Here is a 12,686-nt window from a genome sequence, read left to right on the forward strand (position 1 = left end):
TTATTATTACTATAGGTATTATTACTGCGAAGTGCGAATGCAGCGATTTTGCGAATGCATTTTGGTCGTCGTACCTGAGACCCCGTAGTCGACAAGTTTATTCCAACGTTGCACAACATGAACCGTCTGCGATCGACAGATAATACGATATTCACTGATAATACGACGGTCCGGTGATAACGACGATAACATCTCGTCTTCTGACTTCTTGACTTTTTTTAAATTCTTCATTCTACAAGTTACATCCATAAATTATAATTTGTATAATCTGTACTTCAACTGAATGCCACGATTTGAGATGATATACAATTTAGATATTTATTAAATCGTCCTACAACGTGAATTTAGGAAAAAAACAACAGGTAAAAAACGTCAAATGCATTTTACTTAAAAATCACAAACATTAGTTCTAAGTCAATTATCAAGTTCTATAAAAAAAAAATGTAAAATATTACAGACGAAACTGGAAACGTCTTACGATTAGGCATATTTTTATCGATGAAATTTGGTTTGTCGCAGCCCTCAGGCATCATTTGATGAACAAACTCTAGTTACATAATATTATTACTTATATAATATAACATGACCGGAACTAAATAAAAACTCAAAGTGCAAAAATTAATATTAATATAAAGTTTATTTCAACAAGCGTTCTTTCAGATTTCTGTACACTTTTAAAAATTTATTCTATTCGATATAATTTTAATTACCCCCCCCCCCCCTAAAAAAAAAAATCCTGTGTGCGCCCTTCTAATATATAGCCATACGATGGCAGTTATTTGGTTGGGGGCTAACAGCCTGCAAATAGCCTTTAAAACTTGTGACTTTTAAGTAAAATAAATTTGAATTTTTTTTGCTTTGATAATTTTGATTTTTTATTTATCATTGGAAATCATTATTATAATGTTTATTTCAACCTGGTTAAAATTAATATTAACAGGAAGCGAAAGAAAATTTTGAAAACAGTAACCTCAGTGCAACCAGACCAGAAGTCAGAACTGATATTGTTCTTCTTTCATTTGTCTATATTATCTCGTGTTTTTTATAACACAATTCCAGTTTAAAAAAATCGTTCTCTTAACCATGTAGTTTGCTTGAGAAATATGAATTGACGTACCTATACGACGGAGTACGACGAGGTACCTACCTACTTAGGTAACTTACTTTGGATAATCCTACATTCCTACTCTAATACTTTAAGCGCCAATCAAATTACGATTTTATACGATGTATTGTTGCTGTGTTACTGCGGTTGTAATGCACATTTTTAACGACATTTTTATTTTCCTCAGTGAAACCAAAGACAATAATTTCAAGTGTAGCAACAGGCTCACTGTTACCTGTTCACAGTCAGACTGGACGAGGAATTAGATTTAAAACTCGATCGATGCAACCAAACACGTATATATAACACATTTCAAGGACTGACTATAATATATTTGAATACCGTTTGTCGACCGTGTGTTTAGGTACTTATAATACCCATTCGACGTTGGACATAAACGGGTTGTGTATTAATTCGTCTCTGCCGGATAGGTCACCAAATGTGACGTAATATTGTTTCAATAATTTTTAAGCAAGATTAAAAATATACTTATACACTTATACCTTTAATCGTGTTTTTAAGTAACCACAGTGTATTCAATATAAGAATAAAATAGGATCAGAATACTGAGTATAGGTACTTATAAATATTTAAGTAATTATTAATAATAGCAGTGATAATATTCTCTAAAAAATATTTATTATGTAATTATTGTGATATTAATAATACGGATACGAGGTACCTATATCTATGTTGCATTTGCATTTGCATATCATAATAATTAGGTGTTAGATTTGATTCACAATTGTCATAATACATTACCTACATGGCTACACATACATTTATAAATATTCAATAGGGGACAGGTTTAGATAAATTGTAAATATGTAAAATTAAATAATTCAACCTTTCGTTAGGAATGACATTAAATCATAAAAATTATTTTTTGAATTTTCAAAATATTAATTTGAATGTTATAGATTTATTATTTATACGTCGTACCTAATAACGTATGTAGTAGGTATCGATTGAAGTCATCATACCATATTAATGAACCCCAGCCAAAATATATTATGTTCATGTCAATAAACAATATAGTTCGTTAAACAAATTTAGGCACCTAAACATAATGAGGACTAAAGCATTTTTTCCCGTCCCTTGTCTCAGACTCAGTTGTCTGTAAATATGATATATCTATATAACTATATAAGTATACCTACCTATATGGATAAATACATATACTATGTACACAGTTCTATACATTCGGTTTTAAGTACTTATATAATGCAAAAAGACTGAAAAATATCATAAAACTGGTTTCACGCAAATATTAATTTACAGAATGAAATGTAAGGAAATACACTATACATACCAACTCTAATTATATGACCTTGAATTTCAGAATTTAAAATCGACCTAATACCTATATTTCCACAGCATAATATGGGTACTAAGATGAGAATTTTTTTAAAGAAAAATGACATTGGCAAGAACTAAACGCGTATTATTACTTAAAATCTATAAATAATAACGTAATATGACCTAACTTTTAGACTATACACATACAATACTACATATAACATATTACTATACCACATGTACCTATGCACAATTAAACCAATGGTTTTTATTATGTGGACCTATACCAACCTACAATAAATAAATTCATTTATTTTCAGCACTATCGCCATCGTTCTAAAACACTGAATCATCTTTTACACTCTAAAACTATATCCACACTATTAATTGAAAAATAATTTTAAATATCAGTTTAAATTAGTTATATTTCGAAAACTATTAAATCTAATAGTTAGTTATTAAATATTAATAATATTTTATATACGATAGCTGTAGTAATCTGTAATCTGTAATCTCTTTTCTATGGCTGTAGGTATTGGATGTACCTACTATTAATATTCATAATTTATACTTCATCGATTACCTCTATTTTATTTCATAATAATAATAATAATATATGAATATTGGTTATGATTATTCGATTTAATATACATTTTTATTTTAAAACAGATATACCACGGACCGAGGTGCCATGATAAATGCGTAATCAAGTCTACTCAATTTATTTTTATTTTTATCCCTATTGATTTGTTTAGGTAGTTATATTTATTAGCTAAATATATATATATATATATATATATAATTCTAATAGATTAGTGACTCATCTATAAATCCAAAATATTCTAAAATTATAAATTTGTATTTCACATAAAACAGCCAGCAAGGTTATTTTGTGAATAACAATATTATTGCGATTAAATTAATTATTCTTCGCTTAAAACTTTTAATAGGAAAAAAATCTTTCAGAATATTAAGGTTACCTATTCTGATTTTAAAATAGACAGGATACTAATTTTTATTACCTATTATAATATTATACGGTTACTAAAAATTATACGTTCATAGATCACATTATGCCCTATGACCAAAACAAACTATGTGCTACTATCTAGCAGACAATTGTTTAATAGTATTGGGCCAATTTGAAACTAACCAATAAATGCAACTAATAAATTGCTTTGAGACCCCCTCTGGGGATAACTGAATCCGAGTGGATCCACCTGTGGAAGGCAGTTAACTAATAAGTACTAAGTAACTTTTAAGCCAATTGCAAGCAGAAATAAACCAATATGCGGTCATGATTTTAATGTTATTAAAAGCCCCCCTAAAATAACTGGTTCGATGGTTCAATCTATATTCTTTTACACCTAAACCTCCATTGAATCGTCAAAAACGGTCAAGAATCTTTTGAGCCTATAAGCCTCGGTCCTTAGAAATACACTTTTCATTCTACATTAATAGCTGTTAACCGTGGCTTATATTCAAAAACAGTTACGAGTTGCTACCACGAGATCCCAAATAATATGTGTGCAAAATTTGGTGCCAATATTGGTGAAAAATTGTAGAATTTCCGGTTGTCATGTGCATTATTCAGATTTAACCAATAGCCAGTGCTCGAATTGAGGAGAGCTCGGGAGGACTGAGTACCTCAACTAATTTTCAAGAATTTTAGAGTACATCTACTATTTTTTTTTTTGGTACAACAATAGATATAAAAAGTGACGGAGACTCTAATTTTCGGGATTGGTAAACTGAGTCCCAAATAATTGGGTGGATATTAGGGGGCTAGGTAAATTGAGTCCGGAAAACTTTGAAGTGCTAGGTAAATTGAGTCCCAAGTAATAACTAATAATATTTTTCGAAAAAATAATTTATAAATAACGACGATAACTTTTTTTTTTTTTTTATAAAAATGACTTTATTTTGAATATTACAATCTATACAGGGGTGTACAATAAGTAATAATTATGGTGAGTGAAAGAAAAACTATGAACTAATGACAAGGTAGGAAATCCCTCATTAGGGACACCTAGGAAACGACGATAACTTAAAAATAAAAAAATAAAAAAGTCTCTACACTCAATGAGTACTGTATATAGTGACTATAGTCACCAATTAGTGATTATCGATTACCGATTTGCCGATAGTGTTTGGAAAGACCTTATGAGCACAAAAATTGTCACACTATATTATCCGTTTATCGATTACCAAAAAAACGTATCGTCAAATAATACATCAATTTATTATACCGACGACTATGACAACTAGTCACCGGTTGTAGTTCAAATGTTCAACTTACAAATTACAGTTCTTAAAATTATTTATTACAAAAAACAGTGTAGTTTAAAACAATGGATTTCATGACAAGTGAACAACGAAGCAAGACAATTTTTATAGTTGATAGACATAAATTTCTCTGTAAAAGTGGGAAGGAAAATGTGCTTTTTGGAAACTAATTCAGGACTCAGTTTACCACAAAAATGGTGCTTCGGACTCAATTTACTTAGCCCGGCTAGTCCCCTAATTTTGTATAAGTAAACAGGGTACTTCTTTCTAAATGTTCCCAATTCTAGCACTGGATAATAAAACCTGACAATAATAATATCTGTCTACTGATTATATCTATTATAAACGGTCTATACATATTTTTCTTTTGGTTTCTGTTGAATTATTCAATATTTAATATTCTCAATGGTTTTTTGTTAAAATCGGTCATATTATATCGATGACATGGGGGGTTGAAAATAGGGTACACAGTTTTTAGAAATCTATTGATATACGTAACTACTAACTTCTACGTATTGAAATTGAAAACAGTTCACTGTCCAGTAGTTTCTGATTTTATAGAGTACAAAGTAACAGACAAACATTAATTTTTAAATATATTATGTAACCATATAGGTTATTCTGTTTATACAAAATTTGTTTTTTGTAGACTAGGTGTCTAATGTCTATAGGCCTATAGCTATTTTGTCATTATTGTCTCATTACTATTTATAAGTAATAACAATTATTTGAACTATTAAAAAACCTCTTGTTACAAAAAAATCTTACTTGAAGTACCTAATACAATGCCAATTATTTTATTTTATGGTATGTATGGACTATCACCTATGTATTATTTATGTTCTAAAGTCAATGTTGTACAAGTGTCGACAAATATATTGTTTCCGTTTTCTGTGCGTTTAAGGAATACACACATTTGTCGCAATTATAGGATTACCCATTATAGAGTAATATATGATTTTAAAATGATGTATTTTATATCTTCAAATTAAAAAACGAAAAAAAAATCAAGGAAACTCGATCTCCAATAAAAGTATAGGTGTCAAGTGTACATCATCATTCATTAGGATTATCATTGTAAACTGTAATGGATATTGTGTTAAATTTGAATTCTATGACAATAGTGACATATATTATCATTTTTGCGCACGAAAAATATTCCGAGGAGACAGACCGTTCAAGCCTTTATTTATAATAATATCTAATATTATATTGTTATTGCCTGTTGGTATTTATTTATTTTTCTATTCGTAATTAGTTATATATAAAATCAAACTAATTTTTCCAAAAATTTATCTCATTTATTAAAATAGTATTTGATAATTTAATATTTTTAACTATTATTAGTTAACATCTAACTTATAAGCCGACGTACCGTATTATATCCGTGTGAATAGATTCGAGGTATAAAAAGTTTAAAAATGAATCTAAATATTTCATTGTGATCAATTTTTATTACACGTGTAAGTATTGAATACATACAATGTCACAAATATTCGAACTTCAATCGCTCATAAAAAATTAATGTGGCTTTAATCCAAACTTTTTAAAATTAATTAATTAAATTATATAATGTCCATGCAGTATTGCTAATTTGAATATTTGGTGAAGATTTACAGTAGTTTATTTTTAAATTACAGCAAATGGACAATTTTGATTTTGTCGTAAACTAGTTAAGCGTATTTACCAAACTATTTTAAAAATTACTAAGAATTTTTACTTTTAAGTCTTAATCGTTTTTGAAGTACCAACATCACCAGCAATCCCCCTCAAAACATCAAAGACCTGTTGATTTTTTCTACTTTATACCTACGTGTACTACGTAAGACAGACACAAAAATAAAACCCGGGCAAGTAGCCAGTGTAGGCCTGAATAACAAAGGGCCCAGACAGGAATTTTTTTCTAGGGCTCAATGCTTCAGCAGTTTTCTATAATTGAATATTATATTGTATCATTAGTGAACTGGGGCCTCGAAAACTATAACACGGATAGGGCCCAGGAAGGAATCCCTGCCCCCTGCTGTGACTAGGCCGATACTGAAAGTGGGTAACCGCTAAGGACAGTTAGGGCTACCGGGAAGCCTGGAATTTCCCAGGATTTGTATGCCCCCCTCCCGCCACGGTAATTGGACAATGGTTTCCTTTTTCCAGTAGGCCAAAAATGGCCTATCCGCCCATGGTAACCATTTGAAATTTTGAACAACCTATAATGATGGGTTGTTGAATTTGAAAGAATAATGCACGTACTACAAAGTAAAATGAATACCGTACTACCGTAGTCCATAATTATTATTATTTATAGTAACGTAAGTATAAAATATTAATATTTGGTAGGTCATTAATTATTATTTTATATCGATTATCCATGTACAATGTTCATATCATTTTCTTATAACATAGTAAATAATCGTATAGTTGTTGTCGAGTGTGGACCATTGTTCAAATATACCTACCTATTTATAAATAGCCATATAGGTATATTATATATTGATGATCAAATAATTACAAACAAGTTTTTAGAATTTTCAAGCATGTCATTATAATATTATAAGCTATTTACCACTAACTATAAAAATAAAAGCTAAAATCAATATTGTCAATTATATTCAAAATATTGTCTTATTTTTTGAATTTATAGGATAATGTTGTGGGGCCAACTTCACAGACATTAATAATACACTACAAAGTACAGGAAGTGGCATATATTATGCAGCTTATATTTTTAATTTATTTGGAAAGTATGATTTAAAATTCTAAGATATGCTTAGTAACCCAACATTCTACATTTGCAAAAAGTTAGCAGTCACTATTTCAGTTGCTTGTAAAATCAATACATTTATCGCTCAGCTTAGAATCTAAATGTTACTATAAATAATAATACATTTTGTCATTTTATACCACAAATCAGTAGGAAGTATGACGTGGTACATTGAAACAGTAAATAGATTTAAGGAAAATACAATTTTATTATTATCATACCATTTATGCTTTTACAACAATTAAAGGAAATCATAACAACACAAAGATGTACAATTTAAAACTGTGTTATATTTAGCAATACTAAACTATTATCTATATTGTATAACAGAATTAGGCGTTTCACAGGTTATATTATTTTTACAAATGATAAAATATGTAATATACGAAACCATTTATGTTTTAAATGTACAAAAACAACAGATTACTTTCTATACCAACTCTGGGCAAGTGTCATTCTTTTTATTTTTTTCTGCAACTGAAGGATACCATACATCAAAGCTTCAGCAGTTGGAGGACAACCTAAAGGACATTTACATATTAAAAATACCATGAACATATACATATTTAGTAATAGATATTAAAACCAATAGAATGTACATTAATAGTTTCATCTCAGTATATTTCAATCAAAATTCCAATTATGTTGACCAGAATATTTTGTTTATAAAAGAAAAAAATATCAACCGTAATTAAATTGAGAATTCTATGATGTACATAATAATGCTCTGCGAGTGTCTCATTAACTTTCCAGTTAAATATAAAATAGTACAACATAAATCATAAAAATATTGTATTTAACAAAACTTATTATTTTATATTTACTCTCCATGAACACTATATATTTAAGAACTCACTACAACCTCATGTGTTGTCTGCGTCTCACGAACGTAAGACATTACAAACACTGTTTTTTGCAAGTAAGAGTCAGACTGAAACTAAGCAACCAAATTTGCACACTATAGAAAGAAGAACATTCACTGTTTTTGATATCAGAACTCAAAAAAAGAAGAATTATTTAAGTTTGAAAAACTTAAAAATAATATATTTTAAACCATAAGAACTTTTTTTGTATTTGTGATATCGAAAAAATAAAACAACGTTGTATAGTAAATGTTCTCCTTTATATAGTGTGAAAAATTGGTTGCTTGGCTTGGTCTACAGCCTGAGTGGTTCTTACCCGTGAAAAATAGTTTTTGCTGTTTTATATTTTTATGACGGCACACATACAGGTGTAGCATACTCTAAATAACTATTGCTGTAAATATTTAAAAAAAATATGATCTATATTTAACCATACGCTAAGGTTCACACTGTTTGGCCTGTGGATTGAATTAAATATTTGGACATAACTACACAACAAGCAACACTTACCCGGTACATAAATGTCAACTGGAATGACCCTATCGCATCCTCTCACAACTGAGTATGAATAATGATAGTAACCACCACCATTTGCACAGCTTCCCATTGAAATAACCCATTTTGGATCGGGCATCTATGAAAATATATACATAAATAACCAATGAAATAATGAAAAATTGCCTAACTTACTTGATCGTAAACTCTTCTCAATGCTGGTGCCATTTTGTTTGTCAGTGTTCCTGCGACTATAATAAGATCAGCCTGACGAGGTGATGCACGAAATACAACACCATATCGATCCATATCGTATCGAGGAGCAGCTATGTGCATCATTTCAACAGCACAACATGCCAATCCAAAAGTCAAAGGCCAGAGAGAGTGCTGAAAACCAAATCGTTCAATAAATAGTAAGATCAAAATATGACAAAAAAAAATGTTTATTGTTTAAATACCTTACGGCCCCAGTTCAAGACATCGTCCAAACGAGCAACAGCATATTCGGCCATATTGTTTGTCTTTTGAAACGGCGAATATGGACGAAATGGTTTTTCTGTTAACAATTGAAAAAAAATGTTATTGTAAACTATGAAAAAATGATACAATAATAATAAAATTGATAACAAACCTTCTACATTTGTATCTTGAGACGCCGGTTGAATTTTGGTAGATTCATTTCTAAGACAAATTTGGGTGACTGCAGGATTCTTCAATAGACAACTGATGTTCTTGGAGGCCGACAGGATTTGACTTGGGCGACCTAAATTATTAATCCAAATATAGCATCCATAGTTAAATTTAAATATTATTATTAGAGTTAATTTCTATGCAGTGTGACAATTCTTAATAGAATAATAATTATATAGAAAAACAAAAAAGATTTGACTTATGACACATATTTTAATATTTTCTGATTATAAAATATTGAAAAAATAAAAAAACATAATATTTAAGTAGTTTTAACTAGGGGTTACAAGTCATACTTCCAGACAACTCAATTAAATTGCACCATATCACACCATACATACATTGACATAATAATATTATTATTAACTCACCGATCATCTTCATTTTTTTCAGTGAAACCAACAAATTGTACTTTTGAATACAAAGAAACAGACAGTGAATTCAATTTACAACCTACCTCAGCACTTAACGGTAAAGTAACCGGACTTTACACGAACTTAAGAGTAAAACGAAAAACGACCTCAGATACAGAAATTCTGTGTTATCAATTGTTTGGTCTCGTACTCTCGTCTGATAACGGTTAAACCTAAACAGCTGACGTGAATACGCGATCCTTCTGGCAATCACTTTCTGTAGGTACCTACCCTGCCGGTCAACGACGAATCAGCTATAAAATATAGATTTAAATAATGGAGATCTAGACATCTTGGCTCTTGCTGGCACTAGAGATCATGAGGAATCAAGTTGTTACCGGGGGTTGGAAATTGCATGTGATATCGCGATCTATTTAACACGGAAGCCAATATACATCGGGGATCTAAGAGACGATGGAAGATCTACAGGGCATCTAGGCAGTTAGTAGGCGGCAGTTTGCCATTAATTACCATAGACTTATTAACTAAGGCAATAGGTCTAGGTTAATTAACCTTTGACACAGGGCCGTCCCTGGGGCAGGGCGAACGGGACCTCACACATTCAACACAGTTGGACAGGCCTCGGTTTTATATAGACACAAAAAAATCGAGTTGATGAGCAGGAAAAAAATGTAATATTTATGTTCTAAATTTTAAATTGAAGTAATTTTATTTTTACTACCTACTGCTGCTTTTGCCTACCTACCTATATTAGCATACGTTTACATTCAAATGAATGTATCGAAATTTAAACGAATTAATGATTGAAATTTGAAATTCAATTTTCAGAGCTGATATTGATAAAATTGACATATTGTAAGGACGCTACCCATGCATTTAGTTGTCTCCTCACACACGTACGACATAGAACATTTGCGTTCACTAGTGTGTGTCCAATAGTGTGCTGTTAGTCTCGATATTAGCAGTTAGCACAGATTGTATAAAAATATAATCTGGGACATTAGAGTGAATTGACATATTATTAAAGTTATAGTTAAGAACATTATCTATGCTTGAGCGTCGGCGGATTTTTGGATATTTTAATTTTCAAGCGAGATATGAGCATTTTTGATTTGTGTTATTTCACATACTCGTATCTCACTTGAAAATATCGAAAATCCGCTAACTCTTAACCATAGGTAATGTTCTTACCTAAATCTTTGATCATAGGTCAATTCTAATATCAAAACTAACGGCACACTATTCAAACTAGAGAACGAAAATTTGTCTTGTCGTAAGTTGGGAAGACGGAGACAACAAACGGGTGGGTAGCATCCTCTTAAGTTATGTATTTTATTATGTGTTATGACTTATGTTATTCATTTATATACTTATTCATATTATTGTTACACTCTAGTAGTTGGTTTAAATATAATTGCGCCCCTGCGGTCTGCCTCTTCTTTATAATACTTATTATATAGTAGGTATTTACCTATATGCAACTGACGATAATGATATTTAAGGGTCCTTCAATTTTACTCTGCCTTGAGCCTTGCAAATCCTGACGATGGCCATGCTGTGTCCTGTAACTACCACAAAAACCAAATATTGATTGTTTTTAGATTCTGGACGATACATGTATTGATTTTACAATGATATTGTGTTTTTTCGTCTGTCCTCGTGATTTCTTGGAGTAAGAGTATCGATTTTCATGAACAGCAACTTTTCTGGTAGGAAAGTGATAGTAGTTAGTTCATCCGGGGGGAAATTTAAAATTCCCAACAGTTTTCAAAAGCAATGGAAAAAACAACAAAAAAATAGGGAAAAACGGTAATTTTTACACAAAACCAGTTTTCGAAAAAATCGATTTTGGTTTTTAATGTAACTCGAACAAAAATAACCGTAGATACATGAAATTTTCACTAAATATTTGTGTAAGAATTTCCTATATTCTATAAAATGTTTAAAATATTTTGATTTGTGTTGAATTATGTATAGGCATAAGAAATTTTCGATTATTTGTTTTTTTTTTTTGAAAACTTTTATTAATTGGAGATTTCTTGTTGTTGCTCCTACGTATTCATTCGTAATGTACACTACACGTCTACACTGTATGTACTATGTACCTTATTTAATTTAATTAATAATATGTTATAGTCAAAGAAAAGTTCAAAATATATTTATAAATTGTTGTACTTGAGAAAACTTGGGATTTTTCAAGTGCGTCAACCTGGGGCCCAAGTAAAATCAAAACTAAAAAAATTGGAATTCACCAATGATTATGAAATTAAACCCAAATAAAAGTTACTTAAAATGTTGTTTTTATGGTACAGTATTTCAGTGAAATAACAGACAATAAGAATAGTTGTTTTTTCCTATAGAAAATGTGATAAAAGCTATGAACTAGCCATGTAATATTTTACCACAGAAATAATTAGTTTGTCAACTACTCCATTTGCTTTACATAATGAATATAATAATGTTACATAAATTTAATGATAAGTCGATAACTATAAGTTAGGGTAGTGAGGGTGACACGTTTTTTTTATCAATATTATGGGTAACTACTTAGGTACTTGACTACTTGAGTTCCACCCAAAAACAAAATTGGGCTATTTACACCTATGGAGCATCAAAAATATAATTATAACACAGCCAACAAAATGAAAATAACTTTATGAGGATTAATCAATACCTAAACCATATATTAGTTATCACTAATCAGTAATCACAATATTATACGCAAGGACAATTTAAACAAGCAGTTTTCACAATGTTTAATTACAATTTTCGTGGTTTTGTAAAAATACTGTTTCCGTCTGAATACAAGAATATAT

The 12,686-nt window shown here is 30.1% G+C and overlaps 1 protein-coding gene and 1 long non-coding RNA gene across 2 annotated transcripts; one reads left to right on the plus strand and one right to left on the minus strand.

Moving 5' to 3' along the window:
• Window positions 1–78: 78 nt before the first annotated feature.
• LOC111030710 lies at window positions 79–1,670 on the plus strand. The gene is made up of 3 exons (XR_002604125.1): window positions 79–362; window positions 941–1,155; window positions 1,293–1,670. It is a non-coding gene; the product is annotated as an uncharacterized LOC111030710 (long non-coding RNA).
• A 6,048-nt stretch (window positions 1,671–7,718) lies between these two features.
• On the minus strand, window positions 7,719–10,048 carry LOC111030726 (NADH-quinone oxidoreductase subunit B 2-like). The gene is made up of 6 exons (XM_022310385.1): window positions 9,868–10,048; window positions 9,438–9,569; window positions 9,265–9,362; window positions 9,002–9,193; window positions 8,822–8,945; window positions 7,719–7,969 (listed from the first exon to the last, which is right to left on the minus strand). Exons 1-6 carry the CDS (start codon window positions 9,878–9,880, stop codon window positions 7,872–7,874), a joined length of 657 nt encoding a protein of 218 aa, XP_022166077.1. The 5' UTR covers window positions 9,881–10,048; the 3' UTR covers window positions 7,719–7,871.
• Window positions 10,049–12,686: the final 2,638 nt, after the last annotated feature.

Source organism: Myzus persicae, unplaced genomic scaffold (genome assembly GCF_001856785.1).
Source record: "Myzus persicae strain clone G006 unplaced genomic scaffold, MPER_G0061.0, whole genome shotgun sequence".
Lineage (NCBI taxonomy): Eukaryota > Metazoa > Arthropoda > Insecta > Hemiptera > Aphididae > Myzus > Myzus persicae.

Coding starts and splice junctions, on each gene's coding strand:
- LOC111030726 (XM_022310385.1), bottom strand. Junction 9,194..9,264: donor TCTTGAACTGGGGCCGTAAG/GTATTTAAACAA, acceptor TTTGGTTTTCAG/CACTCTCTCTGGCCTTTGAC. Junction 7,970..8,821: donor AGTTGACATTTATGTACCGG/GTAAGTGTTGCT, acceptor AATGTCCTTTAG/GTTGTCCTCCAACTGCTGAA.